Source organism: Sorex araneus, chromosome 3, assembly GCF_027595985.1.
Source record: "Sorex araneus isolate mSorAra2 chromosome 3, mSorAra2.pri, whole genome shotgun sequence".
Classification (NCBI taxonomy): Eukaryota; Metazoa; Chordata; class Mammalia; order Eulipotyphla; family Soricidae; genus Sorex; species Sorex araneus.
The window spans coordinates 41,719,740-41,737,522 of record NC_073304.1 but is presented as its reverse complement, the minus strand read 5'-3'; the positions used below and the strand labels follow the sequence as shown (position 1 = coordinate 41,737,522).

General features: G+C 40.3%; 1 protein-coding gene and 1 pseudogene across 6 annotated transcripts in view; both read left to right on the top strand.

Moving 5' to 3' along the window:
• The window catches only part of PSMA3 (proteasome 20S subunit alpha 3), a 32,063-nt gene extending 18,308 nt beyond the window's left edge, over positions 1-13,755 (top strand). For 4 of the 6 annotated variants that reach the window (XM_055131213.1, XM_055131216.1, XM_055131214.1 and 1 more), the window contains exons 9-10: positions 1,363-1,430; positions 13,043-13,755. In XM_055131213.1, coding sequence (XP_054987188.1) covers positions 1,363-1,430; positions 13,043-13,230 — 256 coding nt within the window. In that variant the 3' untranslated portion in view covers positions 13,231-13,755. Of the gene's footprint in view, positions 1-1,362; positions 1,431-3,393; positions 3,459-3,942; positions 5,885-13,042 lie in introns of those variants that run through there. The other 2 variants (XM_004601780.2, XM_055131215.1) reach the window with 1 other exon arrangement.
• Positions 13,302-13,821, top strand: LOC129403453 (40S ribosomal protein S25-like; annotated as a pseudogene).
• Positions 13,822-17,783: the final 3,962 nt, after the last annotated feature.

The window sequence follows — 17,783 nt, the reverse complement described above, 5'->3', positions numbered from 1 at the left end:
CTGTGTTGATCCAGTCAGCAGCTGTAGCCATGCTAGCAATAGAAGGTCAGGGTGTGCTTGGTTGCTTAAACAAGGTAGACTTAGGGAGGGCTACTGAATGACCCTCACCCTAAAAAAGGGAGAGGTAGAGCCAAGGTAGCCAGACTCTAGTAGTCCACTCTTTCAGCTCTTCGTGTCCAGGAGATTTATATTAAAAATAAATGCAAAGTGGAGCCAGAGAGATGCCTGGGTTTCATCCTTAGCACTGCATGGTCCCTCGAGCACGACCAAATTTTTCTAATATCCTTTTTTGCTCTTGCCACTACTGCCAGCCCTTCCTTTACCCTAAGATTCTTCTGCTTTCCACTTGTGAAGAGTATTCATTATATAACTGTCAGATAATAGTACAAAGAACTAACAGAAATAGAAAAATAATCCTAAACTGACTGGGCATTTAACGTAATGAAACATTTTTATGTGGCTGGAGAGGTGCTTGCTGATCTGGTTCTATCGTCAGCATCCCATATGGCTCTCCCCAGGCACCATCAGGCGTACTTCCTGAGTGCTGAGCCAGGAGTTTCCTTTGAGCATCCCTGGGTGTGGCTACCCCTCCCCCTAAAATGAAAACAAAACACCTAACTTTTCTAAAATGCAAAGTGCTAACTGAAACAAGGCTCACAACACACTTAAATTTATGTATATCCATGTAGGAAAGTCTTGTATCATTTAATGGAAAATGTGATAGAATCTTTTTATGTACGTCCAGATTACAAAACTTTAGGAACACTTCCAAATTAAGGCATGAAAGATGGTGAAAAATAGAAACTTTGCTCAATTTGACAAATATTTTAGTATTTGACTGTTCTTTTTTATTGCCTATCCACCTATTGTAGTTTTGAGAACTAGGTTAATTTCCATAATCTTCAAAAGATCCTGTCAAATTGTCCAGAGGCCACTAGTGACTGAAAGTAGTATTTATAAAATTAGGGGCTGGGTTATAAACCCCAGTGGAGTATATACATTGAGTGTTAAGACCCTGGGTTCTACCTAGGCACTGCTAAAGGGTGGGTGGGAAAACAGTCAGTTAGTGTGAAGATACTTTAGGTTAATGAGAACTCTTCCTGACTTGAGCCTTTAGTTTTATGAATAGGCATCTTTTAGTAATGTTGAAGAGCATTTCATTAAAAAGTATTTTTAAGAATATTTGCATAATGACTGGATAGTTCAAAGGCTGGAGTGTGGTTCAAGCCAAGACAGTCAGTAGTAACTCCTGCTATTTGGGTATGGTCTTCCCCCTCAAATGGGGTTAATTTTATCAGGGATAGATGTGCGAATTGTATGTAAATGACAAAGTGAATATTAACCCTTATCTCTCTGTTCTAGAATTTATATAGTACATGATGAAGTTAAGGATAAAGCTTTTGAATTAGAACTCAGCTGGGTTGGTGAATGTAAGTTATTTTTTAAACTTTTCATAGAAAAGTACATTATGCACAAATAACAAATGAATCAGTTTCTGTCAATAAAGCAGCCTCTCATGATTGACCACTTATTGAACTCCTTGAAATCAGTCCCCCTATAGGTAACCACTCTTCTCAGTTCTATCACAGTGTTGTCGTCTGCTCATTTCTGTATGAAAGTTATACAAATGTATAACTGTTATACATGTATACATACATGTATAAGTTATACATGTATGTATACATACAGTTATACATAATGTGACTAATTAGTCACATTATTTAAAAATACAAAGTATTCTTCTGTTGCTGGACAGTTGGACTTGTTCTAGAAGAGTGCAGAAGGTAGAGTGTTGTGCCTTGCAAGTGGCAGACCTGGATTTGATTTCTGGCATCCTGTGTGTTTTCCTGAGCACTGCCATGATTACTGAGTACAGAATTAGGAGTAACCCCTGGGCATCACTGGTTATAACCCCCAGAATATGACAAAAACCAGACTATATTAGGATTAGAGCAATAATACAGCAGGTAGGATAACTTCTATTTAACTTACTTTTAACTTCTATGCGCCCAACCTGGGTACCCCATAAAGCCCAAGTCTACCAGGAGTGATCCCTAAGCATAGTGCTAGGAATAGGCCTTGAGCACAGCTGGGTGTAGTTCCAACGCACCACTCTCTCCTCCAAAGTGCCCAAGAAAATCAAGACACAAACTGTATTAATGCAACAGAGGGTAGCCTAGCACTTGTCATCCCATTGTTCATCGATTTACTTGAGCAGGCACCAGTAATGTCTCCATTGTGAGACTTGTTACTGTTTTTGGCACATCTAATATGCCATGAGTAGCTTGCCAGGCTCTCTGAGAGGGATGGAGGAATCGAACCTGGGTTGGCCGCGTGCAAGGCAAATACCCTACCTACTCTAACCTCCAGCAACAGAGGGTACCTTATAGTTATTTTACTGTGAATGTGTATCACAAGATGGAATTGCTAGGAATTAAGTACACATTTAAGTAGAAAAGTAGTTATGTTTTGGGGTTGAAGAGATGGGGACCACCTAGCACCCTGCAGCTGTCTGGAGTAAGCTTTGAACATCACCTAATTGTTACCCCAAAACAGACAGAGAAAGTAGTATGTTACAGTTGTGGGAACTATTTTAAGAAAGGGTTCCAGGGCCAGAGAGACAGCTGAAAGTGTTGGAAATGTGATATACATACAGAAGGCTGGCCCAAGATTCATTATTGGCACTATATGTTCCGAAAGAACTTCCAAATTAGAGCCCTGTAAGATGGTTAGGTGTTTGCCCAAATAAGTGTTAACTGTTATCAGAAAATATGTGGTCTAGCACTCAAAATGTCAGAACAGATTTGCCCTGTAATTTTTGAGATTGCCAAGTACTGCATATTACTTACTAAATAACTAAAGTTGTGAATTCTCTTTACTTTTTATCAATAAACTTTATGTTGAGAAACCACATTTTTTTTTGCTTTTTGGGTCACACCCGGTGATATATAGCAGTTACTCCTGGCGGTGCTCAGGGGACCATATGGGATGCTGGCAATCAAACCCGGGTCGACTGCGTTCAAGGCAAACGCTCTACCTGCTGTGCTATTGTTCAGGTCCCAAGAAACCACTTTTATAACTCTTCTTTTTGGGCCACATCTGGGATGCTCGGGTCCCTGAATAATGTGCATAGTCTAAGGTGTATAAGAACCATAAGGTCTGGAGATCAACTGAGGCCTCCCACATACTCTGTAATTTTTGAGCTATCTTCATTTTTCTCAATAACTATAGAAGTGAGTAGTTAAAAAATATCATATGCACTCAATAACACTTAAGATAAGTTACTTGAGAACTAAACTTAGGCTAATTAGGCTAATCAGATCTGTTATTGTACAGTATTGCAAATAATCTTACCTAGTTTTCACTTTTAATAATATCCTAACTTATTTACAGTAACTAAAGGAAGACATGAGATTGTCCCTAAAGATATAAGGGAAGAAGCAGAAAAATATGCTAAGGTAAGCCATAACGTGAAAATTTCTGTAGCTGAAGGTATTATGGAATGAAGAGAGACTTGGTTGATACATATTTAATAACTGAGTTAATAAGGATAGACATTTTCTATGTTATCCTCAGAATCCTAGTTCCAAAATTTTCTGTTAAATGGCAAGGATATTTTCAGGACACTCAGTGCTATCATACCTATCATTTTAGTAGAACTAGTAATTGTTAGAAGATAATACCTAACTCTGCATAAAATGCAAATTAGGATTTTACTCAATTTACTTAAATCCTATTTTAAAATTTATTTTACATTAAGTACATAAATTACTAATTAGGATTGTGCTTAGTCCTGTTTTAAATTTCACTTTTTGTTAGTGTTCCCAGAACCACACATACAAGGCATGCATTGAACAGTGTTCATTTGTTATAAAGGACTTATTAATAAGTATTTAATAAAATTCAGGTTTCTGTAGATTAAAACTTTTTTTCTCTTAATAGGAATCTTTGAAAGAAGAAGATGAATCAGATGATGATAATATGTAACACTTCAAGGCCTTTTAAATTTCTAGCAACAAACTGATGTAATTATATTTAGCCCTGTGGATTACCTCCCCATTATCCAATTTTCATTAAATTTTTGTCTTGTAATGATGTTTGGTTTCTATCTGCTTGCTTTGTGAAGGTAATGAAATTCATACTCAGCAATGAAATATAGTTTACGTATAAAGATTCCTTGTACATACTACAAAAAGAGATTCTGAACCAGTCATTCATTATTCAACTCGTTATCAGTAATGTCTCAGGATGCAGATAAAGATTTTGTAGAGTGGCTAGAGAAATAATATAGCGGATAGGGCATTTGCACACAAGCCTACCCGGGTTTGATCCCTGGTATCTTACATGATCCCCTGAGCACCATGAGGAGTGATCCCTAAGCGCAGAGCCAGGAGTAACACCCCTGGCCATTGCTGGGCGTGGCCCCAAAAACAACAAAAAAGCAAAAACACCTAAAGTCAAAGATTTGGTGGAGAGGAGTGGTTGGATTTTAAGGGTTCAAACTCTCTATTCTGCCACTAAAAGGTTCTCAATATTAAAAAGTCTCAATGTGCAACTGATCTGAACCTACCATTATAATCTAAACAGTAATACTAGAAGCATGAACAGTTTCAACTCAGGTCACGCTCTTGTTTATTGCTCTCATGCCAGTGTCACTCATTTTACCTGGCATACTGACCTGTGATTTTTCTCTCCGTTTTTGGGCCACATCCAGTAGTGCTCTGGGCTCTGCTCAGATTCCTTCTGGTGGGGTTCAGAGTATCATACTGGGTGCTGGGTTGATGGATACAAGGCTAACACCCTACCCATGTACTATCACTCTAGTCTGCAAGTATCATTTTCTGCTTTTCTATTTGCAGATTTATTAAGATAACCAATCTCCAGGCTATTCTACACTTTCAATTTTAATATGTGAATGGCACACTAATTGTGCTGTGTAAGATAGCTGGTCTTTAATTCCCATCAGTATATTTGAAAAACTTCCTTTGAAAGGATATAGTACTTTCAAGAAATCTGGAATTGCAAGTAGCTAAGTCATGTTTATTATAGATGCCATAATTGTCAGGTAAATATTCAGCTATTATGAAAGCAGACAGTTGATTTTCATATTTACTACACATTAGAATAAAAAGCTAGGTCCCAAATAGCAATGGCACCAGTAAGATTACTCTTCTCAGGGCAGAGCAATAATATAGCAGGTAGGTGCTTGCCTTACACACAGCTGGCGTAAACCCTGAGTACTGCTGGGTGTGGTTTCCCTTCCCCAAAAAAAGATTAGCTTCTGGGAGGAGGGGGTTTGAAAAACAAAATTTACTTTGACAAGATCATAGTTTTTTTTTTTTTTTGAAAGATGGAATACTTTATTGCTGTAAATCTTCGGAGGAGGAGGGGGTTTGAAAAACAAAAATTTACTTTGACAAGATCATAGTTGTTTTTTTTGAAAGATGGAGTACTTTATTGCTGTAAATCTTCTTGATACTAGCACCTAAAAGATAAAAGGAAAAAAGTTTTTAAAGTACAAAGTTTTACACAGATTCAACAGAACTTACAACATGATATCTGCAAACACTGAAACTTTGTAATTTGCCTATAAATTGACAGGTGGAGATGGAGGGAACACTGGTGGAGGGAAATTGATGCTGATGGTGGGATTGGTATTGAAATATGCCTAAAGCTCAACTATCAATAACTATTGATTAGTTGTTTAAAAATATGGCAAAAAAAGTTTTAACAATTCCAAATACCTTAAAAGTACAAAAATACTTATCTGATGACTGTTTTACTTCTACTGTTCAAGACACCTGCAAAACAAATGAGAAAAATCAAATTACCATCAATGCTTAATTAACTCATTAGTAAAAATAAAATTAAGCCCAAGCCAGTATACTAGTTGTTACGTTCATTGGGGTAGCGGCCATGCTGGGCAAGGGGACTTAACAGAGGTCTCTGTTATACAAAACATGCGCTATAGCACTCAAATTATTTCCTTGGCCCTTCAGCTATTTCTTAACTGGGTGATTTTGTTTTCTTCTTTTCAGGACTTTCTAGGTGAAGTCAAGGTGCTCATTACTTGGGGCTGGAGTGATAGCACAGCGGGTAGGGCGTTTGTCTTGCATGTGGCCGACCCGGGTTCGATTCCCAGCATCCCATATGGTCCCCTGAGCACTGCCAAGAGTAATTCTTCACTGCAGAGCCAGGGGTAACCCTGTGCATCGCCCATGTGACCCAAAAAGCAAAAAACAAAACCAAAAACCAAAAAGTGCTCATTAAAAAAAGGTGCTCGTGGGGCTGGAGTGATAGCACAGCGGGTAGGGCGTTTGCCTTGCACGCGGCCAACCCAGGTTCGAATCCCAGCGTCCCATATGGTCCCCTGAGCACCGCCAGGGGTGATTCCTGAGTACATGAGCCAGGAGTGACCCCTGTGCATTGCTGGGTGTGACTCAAAAAGCAAAAAAAAAAAAAAAAAAAAAAAATAAAAAAGGTGCTCGTTACTGCTTAGGGTACCATGTGTTATATTGTATGACAGGAGTCCTACATACAAAGCACGTGCTTTAGTTTCTTCAACAATTTCCCTGACCTTTATCTATGTTTCCCTTAAAGATGCTATATTCCACCTGCCAAGGAAATTCCTAAAGTGATCCTCACATTTTTCCCAGAACTCCAAAACTAGTACTAATGCAGGTATTCATCACTGTATCACTGTAATGGGGAGCTTCCCAAGGCTCTTCCGGATTATTATTAACACCCACATAAAAATTAGCAAAGATGACTTCACTTAAACCTCATTATACAAGGGCATATGATAAATAAATCTAGATAAATGGCAAGCAGCACAGCAGGGGAAGGTGCTTGCCTTGCATACAGCAGACCAAGGGGTCAATTTCTCTTGACACCCATGTGGGTTCCCCACCCCCACCAGGAGTGACTCCTGAGTACAGTGGGTATGGCAAAAAAAAAAACAACAACAAAAGAAAACCCACAGGTATTCAGCCTAATTCGGAAAAACTTATATTAATGATCACATGTATATACATCTGCTAGGATTTGTTTTTGCCATACCTGGCAGTACTCAGGGCTTAATTCTAGAGGGCTTGGGGGAACCAAATGGGGTGCCAGGGATAGAACCTGGGTTGGCTGCATATAAGGCAAGTGACTGAACTGCTATACTATTTGGCCTGTCATCATTTATGATTAAAAAAAAAATCATGATTTGATTTGTTTTGGGGCCATACCTGACGATACTTAGGGGTTACTCCTGGCGATGTTTGGGGGACCATATGATGCTAGGGAGTACACCTAGGTAGGCTACGTACAAGGCAAACTCCCTATTCGTGTATTCCTCTGGTTCCTAATTTTAATACAAAAATTATCTCTCTCTCTCAAACATTTCATCCTGAGAGGGCTTAAGAAATCATGCCTTCTGGCAGACTGGAGAGGGACCATGTGGGACAGAGGGATGGAACGTCATTTGGCCACAGGCAACTTAAGTGTTTCACCTGATACATCCCTCTAGCCCTAAGGAATTGTGTTTGTATTAGTGAACCCACAGCAGGCATTCAACTGTTAAACTACGTATTAAGAAGATAAAATAATTTATACTAATTAACTGAAACATAAGGCATACACTGGTTCACAACTACTGTTACAAAGTTCTTAATTTCATTAAGTTGATGGTCTGGAGACATAGTGGCTAACCGGAGTTCGATCCCCAGCATTCAATATAGTCCCCTGACCACTGCCAGATGCGCCCTCCCAAAAGATGAGAACCTATTAATTTTTAAAAAACATCTAGTTATAGGGGCCGGAGCGATAGCCCAGCGGGTAGTGCGTTTGCCTTGCATGCGGCCGACCCGGTTCGATCCCTGGCATCCCATATGGTCCCCCAAGCACTGCCAGTAGCAATTCCTGAGTGCAAAGCCAGAAGTAACCCCTGAGCGTCGCTGGGTGTGACCCAACAAAGAAAAAAACAAAAAAAACCCACAAAAACATCTAGTTATAAATAAGATAAATTTTGGAGGCTCAGTTAATTTATAGAAACATGGTATTTGAGTGCAGGAGAGTACAGCCGGTAGGGCATGTGCCTTGCATGCAGTCAACCCGGGTTCCATCCCTGGCTTCCTATATTCTGTATTTGAAATTTTTTTCTCTACCACTGTAACCATAAGTTTTGAAATAACAAAACTAGCATTCAGAGTTCATAATTAAATCTAGGGATCAGAGGAATAGCTCTAAGGGCTACGCATGCTTTATATGCAGGACACAGATGTGAGATACTAGGTACCTCAGGTAGCAAGCAGCTCACAGCACCTTTGGAGGTGGTTCAAGAAGCAATAAACCCCCCCTACCCCAGCTAGGTTTCAAAGAGCCTTGAAATTTAGCAACTGTTACCAGGGGCAGAGAATTACTTTATACAAACTGTAAAATGTTTGCATACCATTTAAAATGCCACCAAAACCAGGAGTACAATACTAGATGTACATTCAAATTTCAGCGAGACTTTATGCTAAATATAACCATAAAATTTTAGGGAATCTGTTATGAATAGAGCATCAGTTTTTCATAAACTGATTTATAAATTTCAATGTAACAATATAATTCCAATCAAATAGAGGAGGTGTGTGTACATCATTAGCTCTAAAATTTGCAAAAAGGGAAATTAGTATTTAAAAAAAACTACTGAATATTCACCACAGCCTCACTGGTGCTTAACTGCAGGTTACGCCCTAGATAGGAAAGCAATACTGTAAAAACAAAACCAAAACCAAAAAAAAAAGAAAACCAACCCAAAAACATGACTACACTACAAAATACAGTAATGGAACAGAATGAAATCCAAAATTATTTGTAAAACAGAAGCAAAACCAACATCAAAGTCAAACCAGTCTTAATACCATCTACTCGGAAACACAAATAATCACAAACATAATCTACGCCAGAAGCCAGATTTCAGCCTGGCTCAGTGCAGTTAGGGCCCCAGCCCGGATTTAAGCAAATTTTTAAAAGCTCTCCTAAAAAAGTTAATAAAAAAAGTTAATAAAAAAGAAAAGCTATAGGGAAAAATAAGTCACACAGCTTATAAGAGAAGTGTCCATGATGAATAAAGAACTCCAAGGGTCAAAGAGATAGCACAGCAGGTAGACCACTTGCCTTGCATGTGGTGAACCTGATTTTGCTCTAGAACCTTTCACTGATCCCTGAGCACAGAGCCAAGAGTAAGCCCTAAATGCCACTCCACAGATTCCTTAACAGAAAATGATTCACTCACAAACTGTAACATGTTTGACATGGAAAGCCCAAAAGGCATGCCATAAAATTGGCAAGTCATATGCCAATTTCTGATGACAAAAGTTTCTTTTCTTTCCTAGCAACACTCATGACCAAATCTAAATGAGGATTTCTGACAAATGACTTCATGTGTAGACATGACGTGCCATTAAATTTCTCCCACCTAGATAGCTGGATAACTTCCAAATTTCTGGAGAGATTCTTTCAAGCCTGAGAGATGAAACTCAGGCTTATCAACTCTAAGCTCATTCTTTTCCCTAAAAGGAAATCTGACAAAACAGGAAGTTCTTGGCCCAGTTTTGTGGCTTAAGTATTTACTGGTAACAGACTAACTCTTCCTGACTGCATAATAAAATGCAGAACTTCACATCTGAGAGCAAAAGGACACAAGTTTATACTGGTTAACAAAGTTTCCTTGGCAATTTAAAGACCTTAAGTATCACGTGATACATCGATGGAGGAAGATGGCCTATTATGTATCTCCATAAAAAAACAAAACACCCATAGGTGTCATGAGACTAATAAGATCTAAGCCACAAAATTTCATAAACATTGCATGGTTTTGTTTTGTGGGTGGGGAGGCACCCCTGGCAGACACAGTGCTTACTCCTAGGTCTGTTTTCAGGGATCACTCCTGGGGACTCAGGGGACTATATAGGGTCCTGAGGACTGAGCCAAGTCTGTCTGCATGCAAGGCAAATGCCCTGCTTTCTGTACTGTCTCTCTCTGGTTCTGAAACACGAACGTGTAAAGAGTGCATAAAATCTAAAAAATACAAAGATGAAAAAAAGACATGAGTTCTGCTTAATTGGAAAATTGATTTATGCTTATCAAAAATTTTAAGTCAAACCTCAAAAATGAATATAAACACTAAGTGGGCAGGTAACACAAGCAGACTCGACACTTTACCAAACATCCCATAAGCTGTCTCCTAGTATTCCATTTCCAAGCCTCACAACAATCCCACAAATATTTTCGATAACTTTTAAGAGTACATTTATGGGTATAGCAAGAGATCAAACAACCTAGAATAAAGGTTAAATTAACAAATGTAAAAGCACCACTATTTAGTCTATGCCTCTACTCCAGCTACAAAACTAGGCTAAGACCCAAAGTAAGTTGTAAAAGCAATTTCTGGTGTCACAATTTTACTTTTTATTTTTTTGGGGTAACACCTGGCGACAGGGGACCATATGCGATGCTGGGAATCGAACCCAGGTCGGCCTCGTGCAAGGCAAACACCCTACCCACTGTGCTATCGCTCCAGCCCCAAGAGATACCTGTTTTTTTCTGGGGGGGGGGGTCACACCCAGCGATGCACAGGGGTCACTCCTGGCTCTGCAGTCAGGAATTATCCCTGGCCAGTGGACAGGGGACCATATGAGATGCTGGGAATTGAACCCGGGTCGGCTGCGTGCAAGGCAAACGCCCTACCCGCTGTGCTATCACTCCAGCCCCCTGGTGTCACAATTTTAAAAAATGAACTACCAGAGAAAATACACATACAAAATAAAATTAATGAGTGATCTTAGTATTTCAAGTATCTGTTTTACCAGCCAATGAAAGCAAGAGAACAACTTGTTAAATAGAAGTGAGTGAAGTAGGAAGGACATCAAACCTTCTGCTAGAATTTGATCCTATGTTATTAGAAAAGCATTGAAATAGGGGCCAGGAATGTAGCCCCATGGTAAAGTACTTGTTCACATGTGCATGTGCAAAGCTCTGGGTTCAATCCCTAGCTCAGGCTGGAAAGATGGGGGCGAAGGGGGGGGGTGTACAACAGAGATGAGGAAATGAAGCTCACAGAATAGCAGGAACTTCCTGAAGCACTCAATTCTGAAGTATTCTTAAATACTAGTTAACTCATTGGGTATAGGTGGGTTGAAGCAATAGTACAGCGGGTAGGGCGTTAGCCTTGCACGTGGCCCACACAGGTCCCCGGCACCTGAGGCTGCCAGAGTGATACATGAGTGCAGAGTCAGGAATAAGCCCTGAGCACTGCTGGGTGTGGCCCGCAAACAAAACAAAACCCGAATATGCTGGGTATTGGTATTAGACCTAAACTTAGGAATTTTTTTTGGAAGTGTGTGTGGGGAAATCACCCACCGGGCAATGCTCAGGGGTTACTTCTAGCTTTGCACTCGGAAATTACTCCTGGTGGTACTCAAGGGACCATTTGGGCTGCCAGAGATCAAGCTCTGGCTGACTGCATGCAAAGCAAGTGCTCTACTGGTAGTGCTATCACTTCACCCCAGACTTAGGAATTCTAGTTTTTTTCTTTTTGGGTCACACCTGGTGATGCACAGGGGTTACTCCTGGCTCTGCACTCAGGAATCACTCCTGGCGGTACTCAGGGGACCATATGGGATGCTGGCAATCGAACCCAGGTCGCCCTCGTGCAAGGCAAATGCCTACCCGCTGTGCTATTGCTCCAGTCCCCAGGAATTCTTATTTTAAAAATATGCTTGGATGGGGGCCTTTTAGGTAGTAAGGGCAAAAACTGTTCAGAATACCTGGGTTTGGTCCTTAGCACCGCAAGTGGTCCCAGAGTCCAGCTAGGAATGATCTCTGATACTGGTGTCAGAACTGACATTGGAAAATTACATGCCTGGAATTTGATCATGAATGGCTGTAAAATTCCAGTGCTGAGTAACTTTGTAAATCATGATACCTCAATTAAAGGGAAAAAAAAAAAAGTATCTCAGTTCCTAGTTGCAAACTCATCCCTACTTTCATCACTTGAGGCATCATGGTACTGCAAGAAAAAAAACTGTAGAGTGAAATTATGAATTCAGTAACTGAAGACATCACTTGTGTTACTGGAAATAGATCTACTATTCCTGATCAAACCTCACAAATTTGCACAAATTTTGCTGGTGATAAGCTGGCCATTCCTATAGATTCCCCTCAATCTGATCCAATTCCTCAATCTTTAAAAGATTTCACTTTAAGGGCTGGAGCAATAACATAGCAGGTAGGGCGTCTGCCTTGCATGCGGCTAACCCGGGTTCGATTCCCACCATCCCATATGGTCCCCGAGGCACCGCCAGGAGTAATTCTGGAGTGCATGAGCCAGGAGTAACCTCTGTGCAACGCCGGGTGTGACCCAAACAAACAAACAAACAAATAAATAAATGATTTCACTTTAAGTAACTGATCAGGTAAGGTGTCCTGGGTCACTGTAAAAACCGTAGAGAATGTTTTCACCAGTATGCAACTTTTATTTCCTTTGGTATTTGGACCATACTTGGTGGTGCTCAGGCCTTACTCCTGGCTCTGTGCTCAGAGATCTCTACTGTTGGTGCTGGGCACCATATGTGGTAGCAGGGATTAAACATGGGTCAGCCTCAAGCAAGGCAAGTACCCTATCTGCTGTACTATTTCTCTTAAATATCACCTTTTAGGGCCAGAGATGTAGCTTAGTGGTAGAGCACTTAGTGGTAGAGCATATGTGCCCTCCTATGCAAGGCTTTGATCCTTGGCATGGCAAGAGGGAAAATAAATAATAAATAAATACCTTTCGGCTTGCTGTATTCATCCCATAAACAAGTGCCTAGTAAGTGCCAAGATTGTTTTAAGTTCTAAACCTATATAGGTGAATAAGGTCTGTAAGAATCTTATAATTTAGTAAAGGACAAGTCAAAATGAGATAAAGAAAAGAAATGGAGTAAATAGTTTGAATTTATACAGAAGATTTCCTTATCACAGTAGAAGTGATTATCATGGAAACTTTACTTAAAAATTAACCCCTGAACAGATGGCAAGAGGACAACACAGCAGATGGAAGGAAACATATATAAAGATACAGAACCTGGAGCAAGGGAGCTAGAACAAGAAGATAAGATACTTGCATGTGGCCAGTGTGGTTTAAATACCCGCATTACATATGGTGCCCCAGCACTGCTAAGAGTGATCCTGGAGCACAGAGACAGGAGCAAGCCCTGAGCACTGCTGGGTGTGGCCCCCAAACAAAACATAAAACAAAAACCCACACATAAAACTAGGAAAAACCACCTATGAAAGGGAGCCAGGCCAGTTTCGTGTGACTGAGATAAGTAATGCTTGTTAAGTTTTGACTGAAAGGCAGAACCTAAGGCTTTGTAAGAATTTTAAAATGAGTGAAATCTTAGTGATTTGCTGTGGCCGTAGCTGCTATCCTTTGACCCTCTGAGTTTCACCACGCCTCCCAAGGATGACAGGAAAAAGATGCTGGGAAGTTGGTCAAGAAAGACAAAGACACAGTGAACAAATCCAGGATCAAGGTAAAAGAGTAGTGATCCAAAGACAGAGCTCAAGAGCAGCCCAATAACCAAGTCACTTACACCAAGCTCTGCCAGGAAGCTCCTAACGTTGAGCTTATTAACCCATACTGTAGTATCTGAGAGGCTCAAGATTCGAGGGTTTCTGGCCAGGGTGGCCTTCCAGGAGCTCCACAGTAAATCAGTTACTACGGTGGTTTAAAAGGACAGAGCTCAAGTACATTACACCAGAAACACCAAGGGTGGGAATGCCCCAGCTATACAGGAAGATACGTGAGCAGAAGGTCCCAACTGTACATTTTGAAAAAATTGAATTTAAACAAATAAAAGAGAATTAACATACCCTCTTGGAGTGGTGTATTATGTAAAAGAATTATGCATTCTAACAAAACTACCCAACATCCAGGGCTTCCTAAATACTTGGCATCATTCTAAGCACTTTACTTTATAATTTAAATAATTTACTAGTGAATCCTAAAAGCCCGTCACATCAGCTCTACGATTATACTGACTTTACAGATGGGCGCGAAGGGGTGGGGAGAAGAAGAGGGGTGGTGAGAATGGGAGGGAATGATTCAAGTTATGAGTTAGAAGCCAGAGAAATAGTACATCAGGAAAGGAGTTTGCTATGCATGCAGGTTTGCTCCCTGGAACTCCATATGGTCCCCCAGTCTCACCAGGGGTAATCTCTGAGTGCAAAGCCAGGAGTATGCCCTGAGCACACAGGATGTGGCCCCCAAAGAGAGGAAAGTTATCATTGTAATCAAGTCTTTTTATTTTTTTTTCTTTCTGGGTCACACCCATCGATGCACAGGGGTTACTCCTGGCTCTGCACTCAGGAATTACTCCTGGCAGTGCTCAGGGGACCATATGGGATGCTGGGAATCAAACCTGGGTTGGCCGTGTGCAAGGCAAACGCCCTACCTGCTGTGCTATCGCTCCAGCCCCAGGGTCTTTTTAAAAGTAACCTGGTACTCAGTCTTTAAAAGGTCTCAAAAGCAAGAGACTGATAAAAGTAACTAAATGCACACATACATTTCTGTTAAAACCCTAGACTGTAAATGTATATATGCTATAATTCTGAACATTACTATTTCCCCCATTTATAAACTGCAACTGAAAATACGATGTTAACTCAAACTTAATACTACGATGATGAATATTTTTTAGTATTTATTTAAATAAGATCAAAGACAACTACAAGCTAGGGATAAGGCTAGGAAGTAAATCACATGTCTAAAAAGCATAGGGCCCTGTTGCTCCTGGCATTACAAAAAAATTAAAAAATGACAATTGAAATGTTTAGCTAAGTAGCTCAGAAATCCTAAATATTAGGCTTTAGAAAAACACTAGAAAGTAAAACCATGGGCAGCAGAGATAACTTAAAAGCAGTAGAAGACATGCTTTGTCTTCCTATTGGCATGCATCCTCTCCACCAGCACTGTCAGGTGTGGCCCCTGGAGACCCCCATCACCACTGCCATCAGGAGCTCTTTATCACAATATGCTACTGCTGGCATGCTTGTGCCTGTCACATCCACACCATTAGGAGTGGCCCCATAGCACTACCATAGAAGCCTTTATTTAAAAGCCCAATCAGCAAGAAAAACCTTTGTTTCATTTCATTCTTTTTCTTTTTCCTAGTTTTTGGGCCATATCTGGCAATGCTCAGGGGTTACTCCTGGTTGTGCACTCAGGAAATACTCCTGGAAGTGCTCCTAGGGTACAATATGAAATGCTGGAGATTGAATCCAGGTTGGCCGTGTGCAAAGCAATGTCCTACCTGCTGTACTACTGCTCTCGCCCCTATTATCACTTATTCCTAACTTAAAACTCTCCTTTATGGAAGGGGGCGGTCTTCTCAAGAGACACTAAAAGAGTCTGGGAGGCACTCCCAGACTTTCTCGGCCAACTGTGTTAGTGCCAGGGTGCAAGGGTGCTGTGACACTCAAGTACTGTGGAGTTGGGGAACACCAAGAACACGTGGTACCAGTGATTGAACTAGTGCATGAAAGGCATGTGCTTGACCCTTATACTATTCTCCACCCCCCCAAAAAAAAGCTTTGCCTTAAAAGGAGAGGTATATGTGGGGGCAGGGGGGAGAGGGAGGAGTGAGGCATGGAGGAGACACAAATAGGAGGTCACATTAAGTTCTTTCTCTTTTCTTGTTTTTATTTTGGGGTCTAGTAAGCCCCAAAGCACCGCTTGTGTAGCCCACTCAGTACCATCAAATAATGATAAAAAAGCATAAATAAATATTCACCATTTAAAAACCACTGAAGTCCAGAGGAAGAAATGAAATTATAGAAACGAAGAAAACAATGTAACGAAGTTTATGCCTTGTTCCAATTAAGAGATTTATAGGTCTCTCTTATACACACACACAGGATGCTTACTAAACATAAAACTCTAATTAGTGTGTATGTTTTTATTTTTTTATTGTTTTGAAGTAGAATAATTTTATTAAGGAAGTATGAGAGAGGCGAGAGAGGGAGACCAATAAAGTAGAGAAACTATGCACCTCGAGCTGGGATGCAGGAACTCCAGAATGGAACGTGGCATTTATTACTTTTTTTTATAGAGGCCACTCCTGGCAGTGCTCAGGAGTGGGGGTGAGATGGCCTGAAGCCACTCCCTGCCATGCTCTGACACGTAATAAGGGCCTGGCAGTTTAGGTACAGTGCTCAGGGCCACTAGGGCTACACCCAGCAATGCCAGCAAGAGGAAAAAGATCTTGCAATGTCAGGGATCCGACTCAAGCTCTAATTATGTTTAAAGCTGATTTACTCCTCTTTACCAACCAGTACTTCTTGATTTTCCAAGTTTTTTAACAGCTGGATCTACACTCTTTAAAATTTTATGTTTCTCTTTCTGTACCTTTGTAATCAATTAAGAGATCGTATGCCGTAGACTCTCTATTATCATCTTTTCTTACCCTCTATTTCATCCTCTTTCCAGGTTCTACTTTCCCAGAACTAGCAGCTCTGCAACAGTATCTTAATAATTTCCCTACTTCCACTCCTGTAACATTTCATACCCCACCTCTACTAAAAAACCTTGGACAGGGCTGGAGAGTGTAAGTCCTCACACATGGTTGACTAATGTTCAATTCCCCTCCTCTCACCCAGCACCCCATTTTAACATAGCAGGGGTGATTACTGAACCCACCACTAGTAGTAAACCTGGAGCATTGTAGGATGTGACCGGAAAAAAAAAATCTACAAGGAAAATAAAATCTGCCAGTTACTACCGAACATTATTTTGCACTTGTTCAGTGAAAAATGATTATAAACTACTCAATGCTGGTAGCTAAAATCACAGGGAGTGTGACTATATAAAATATAACCCTTAAGAAGACAACATAGCAGTGTTTCACAAGTCATAAAAAATGTTCATGCAATGAACTTTTTTTTTTAAGGGTTTCTGGGACATAACTCAGGTTTTATGACAGCAAAGTAAGCACTTCACCATTGAGCCACATCCTTAGTCTACAATAACCTTTCAAATCAATCTTAAAAGGACAGTCCAAAGACAGAAAAATACTGTATGCATGTATGCATCTCACAAAATTAAAGAACTACACGACTTACACTGTCGAAAGAAAAAACCAAGTGAAAGATAAAAAGTTTGAATAATTTTATACATTAAAATTATGAAGACTGGTGCTGGATGGAGTACAGGAAGTGATGTAATACATATGGTCCCACAGCACTGCCAGGGGTCACTGCTGAATACAAGAGTCAGGATAACCCTTTGGCTTAAATGGGTGTGGCCCACAAAAACCAACAAAAACAAAAACTACTACTACTTACTACTACTACTACAAAAAAAAAAGACCTCAGCAGCTATGGTCTGTTTTACAATGTTAAAGAGAAAAAAAAAAACAAAACTACTTACTAAAGATGAAAAATCAAGTCTAGAAAGTAAAACAAGACAAGGAAGAAGGAAACTGAAGACACTTGATTTTCTGCAGTGCCGGGGAAGAATGTGCTCTTCAGTTGGTCTCCAGTTCCATCCCTAATTTTTATGATTTGTAAAATTTGAAAATAAAAAAGGAAAACAATGTTCATTTTCTGCTTACATCCCAGCCTTCTAGCAATCCCAGCCCATGTAATTCTGATGCAAAGCTAATCCTAGCACAGTTGACGAGCTGGTCCCACTCAATTTTCCTAATGTAATCTTTCGTCAGTCATCCTCTCCAAACCGGTTATTCACTGTCCCAAACATAGCTTTCTTTATA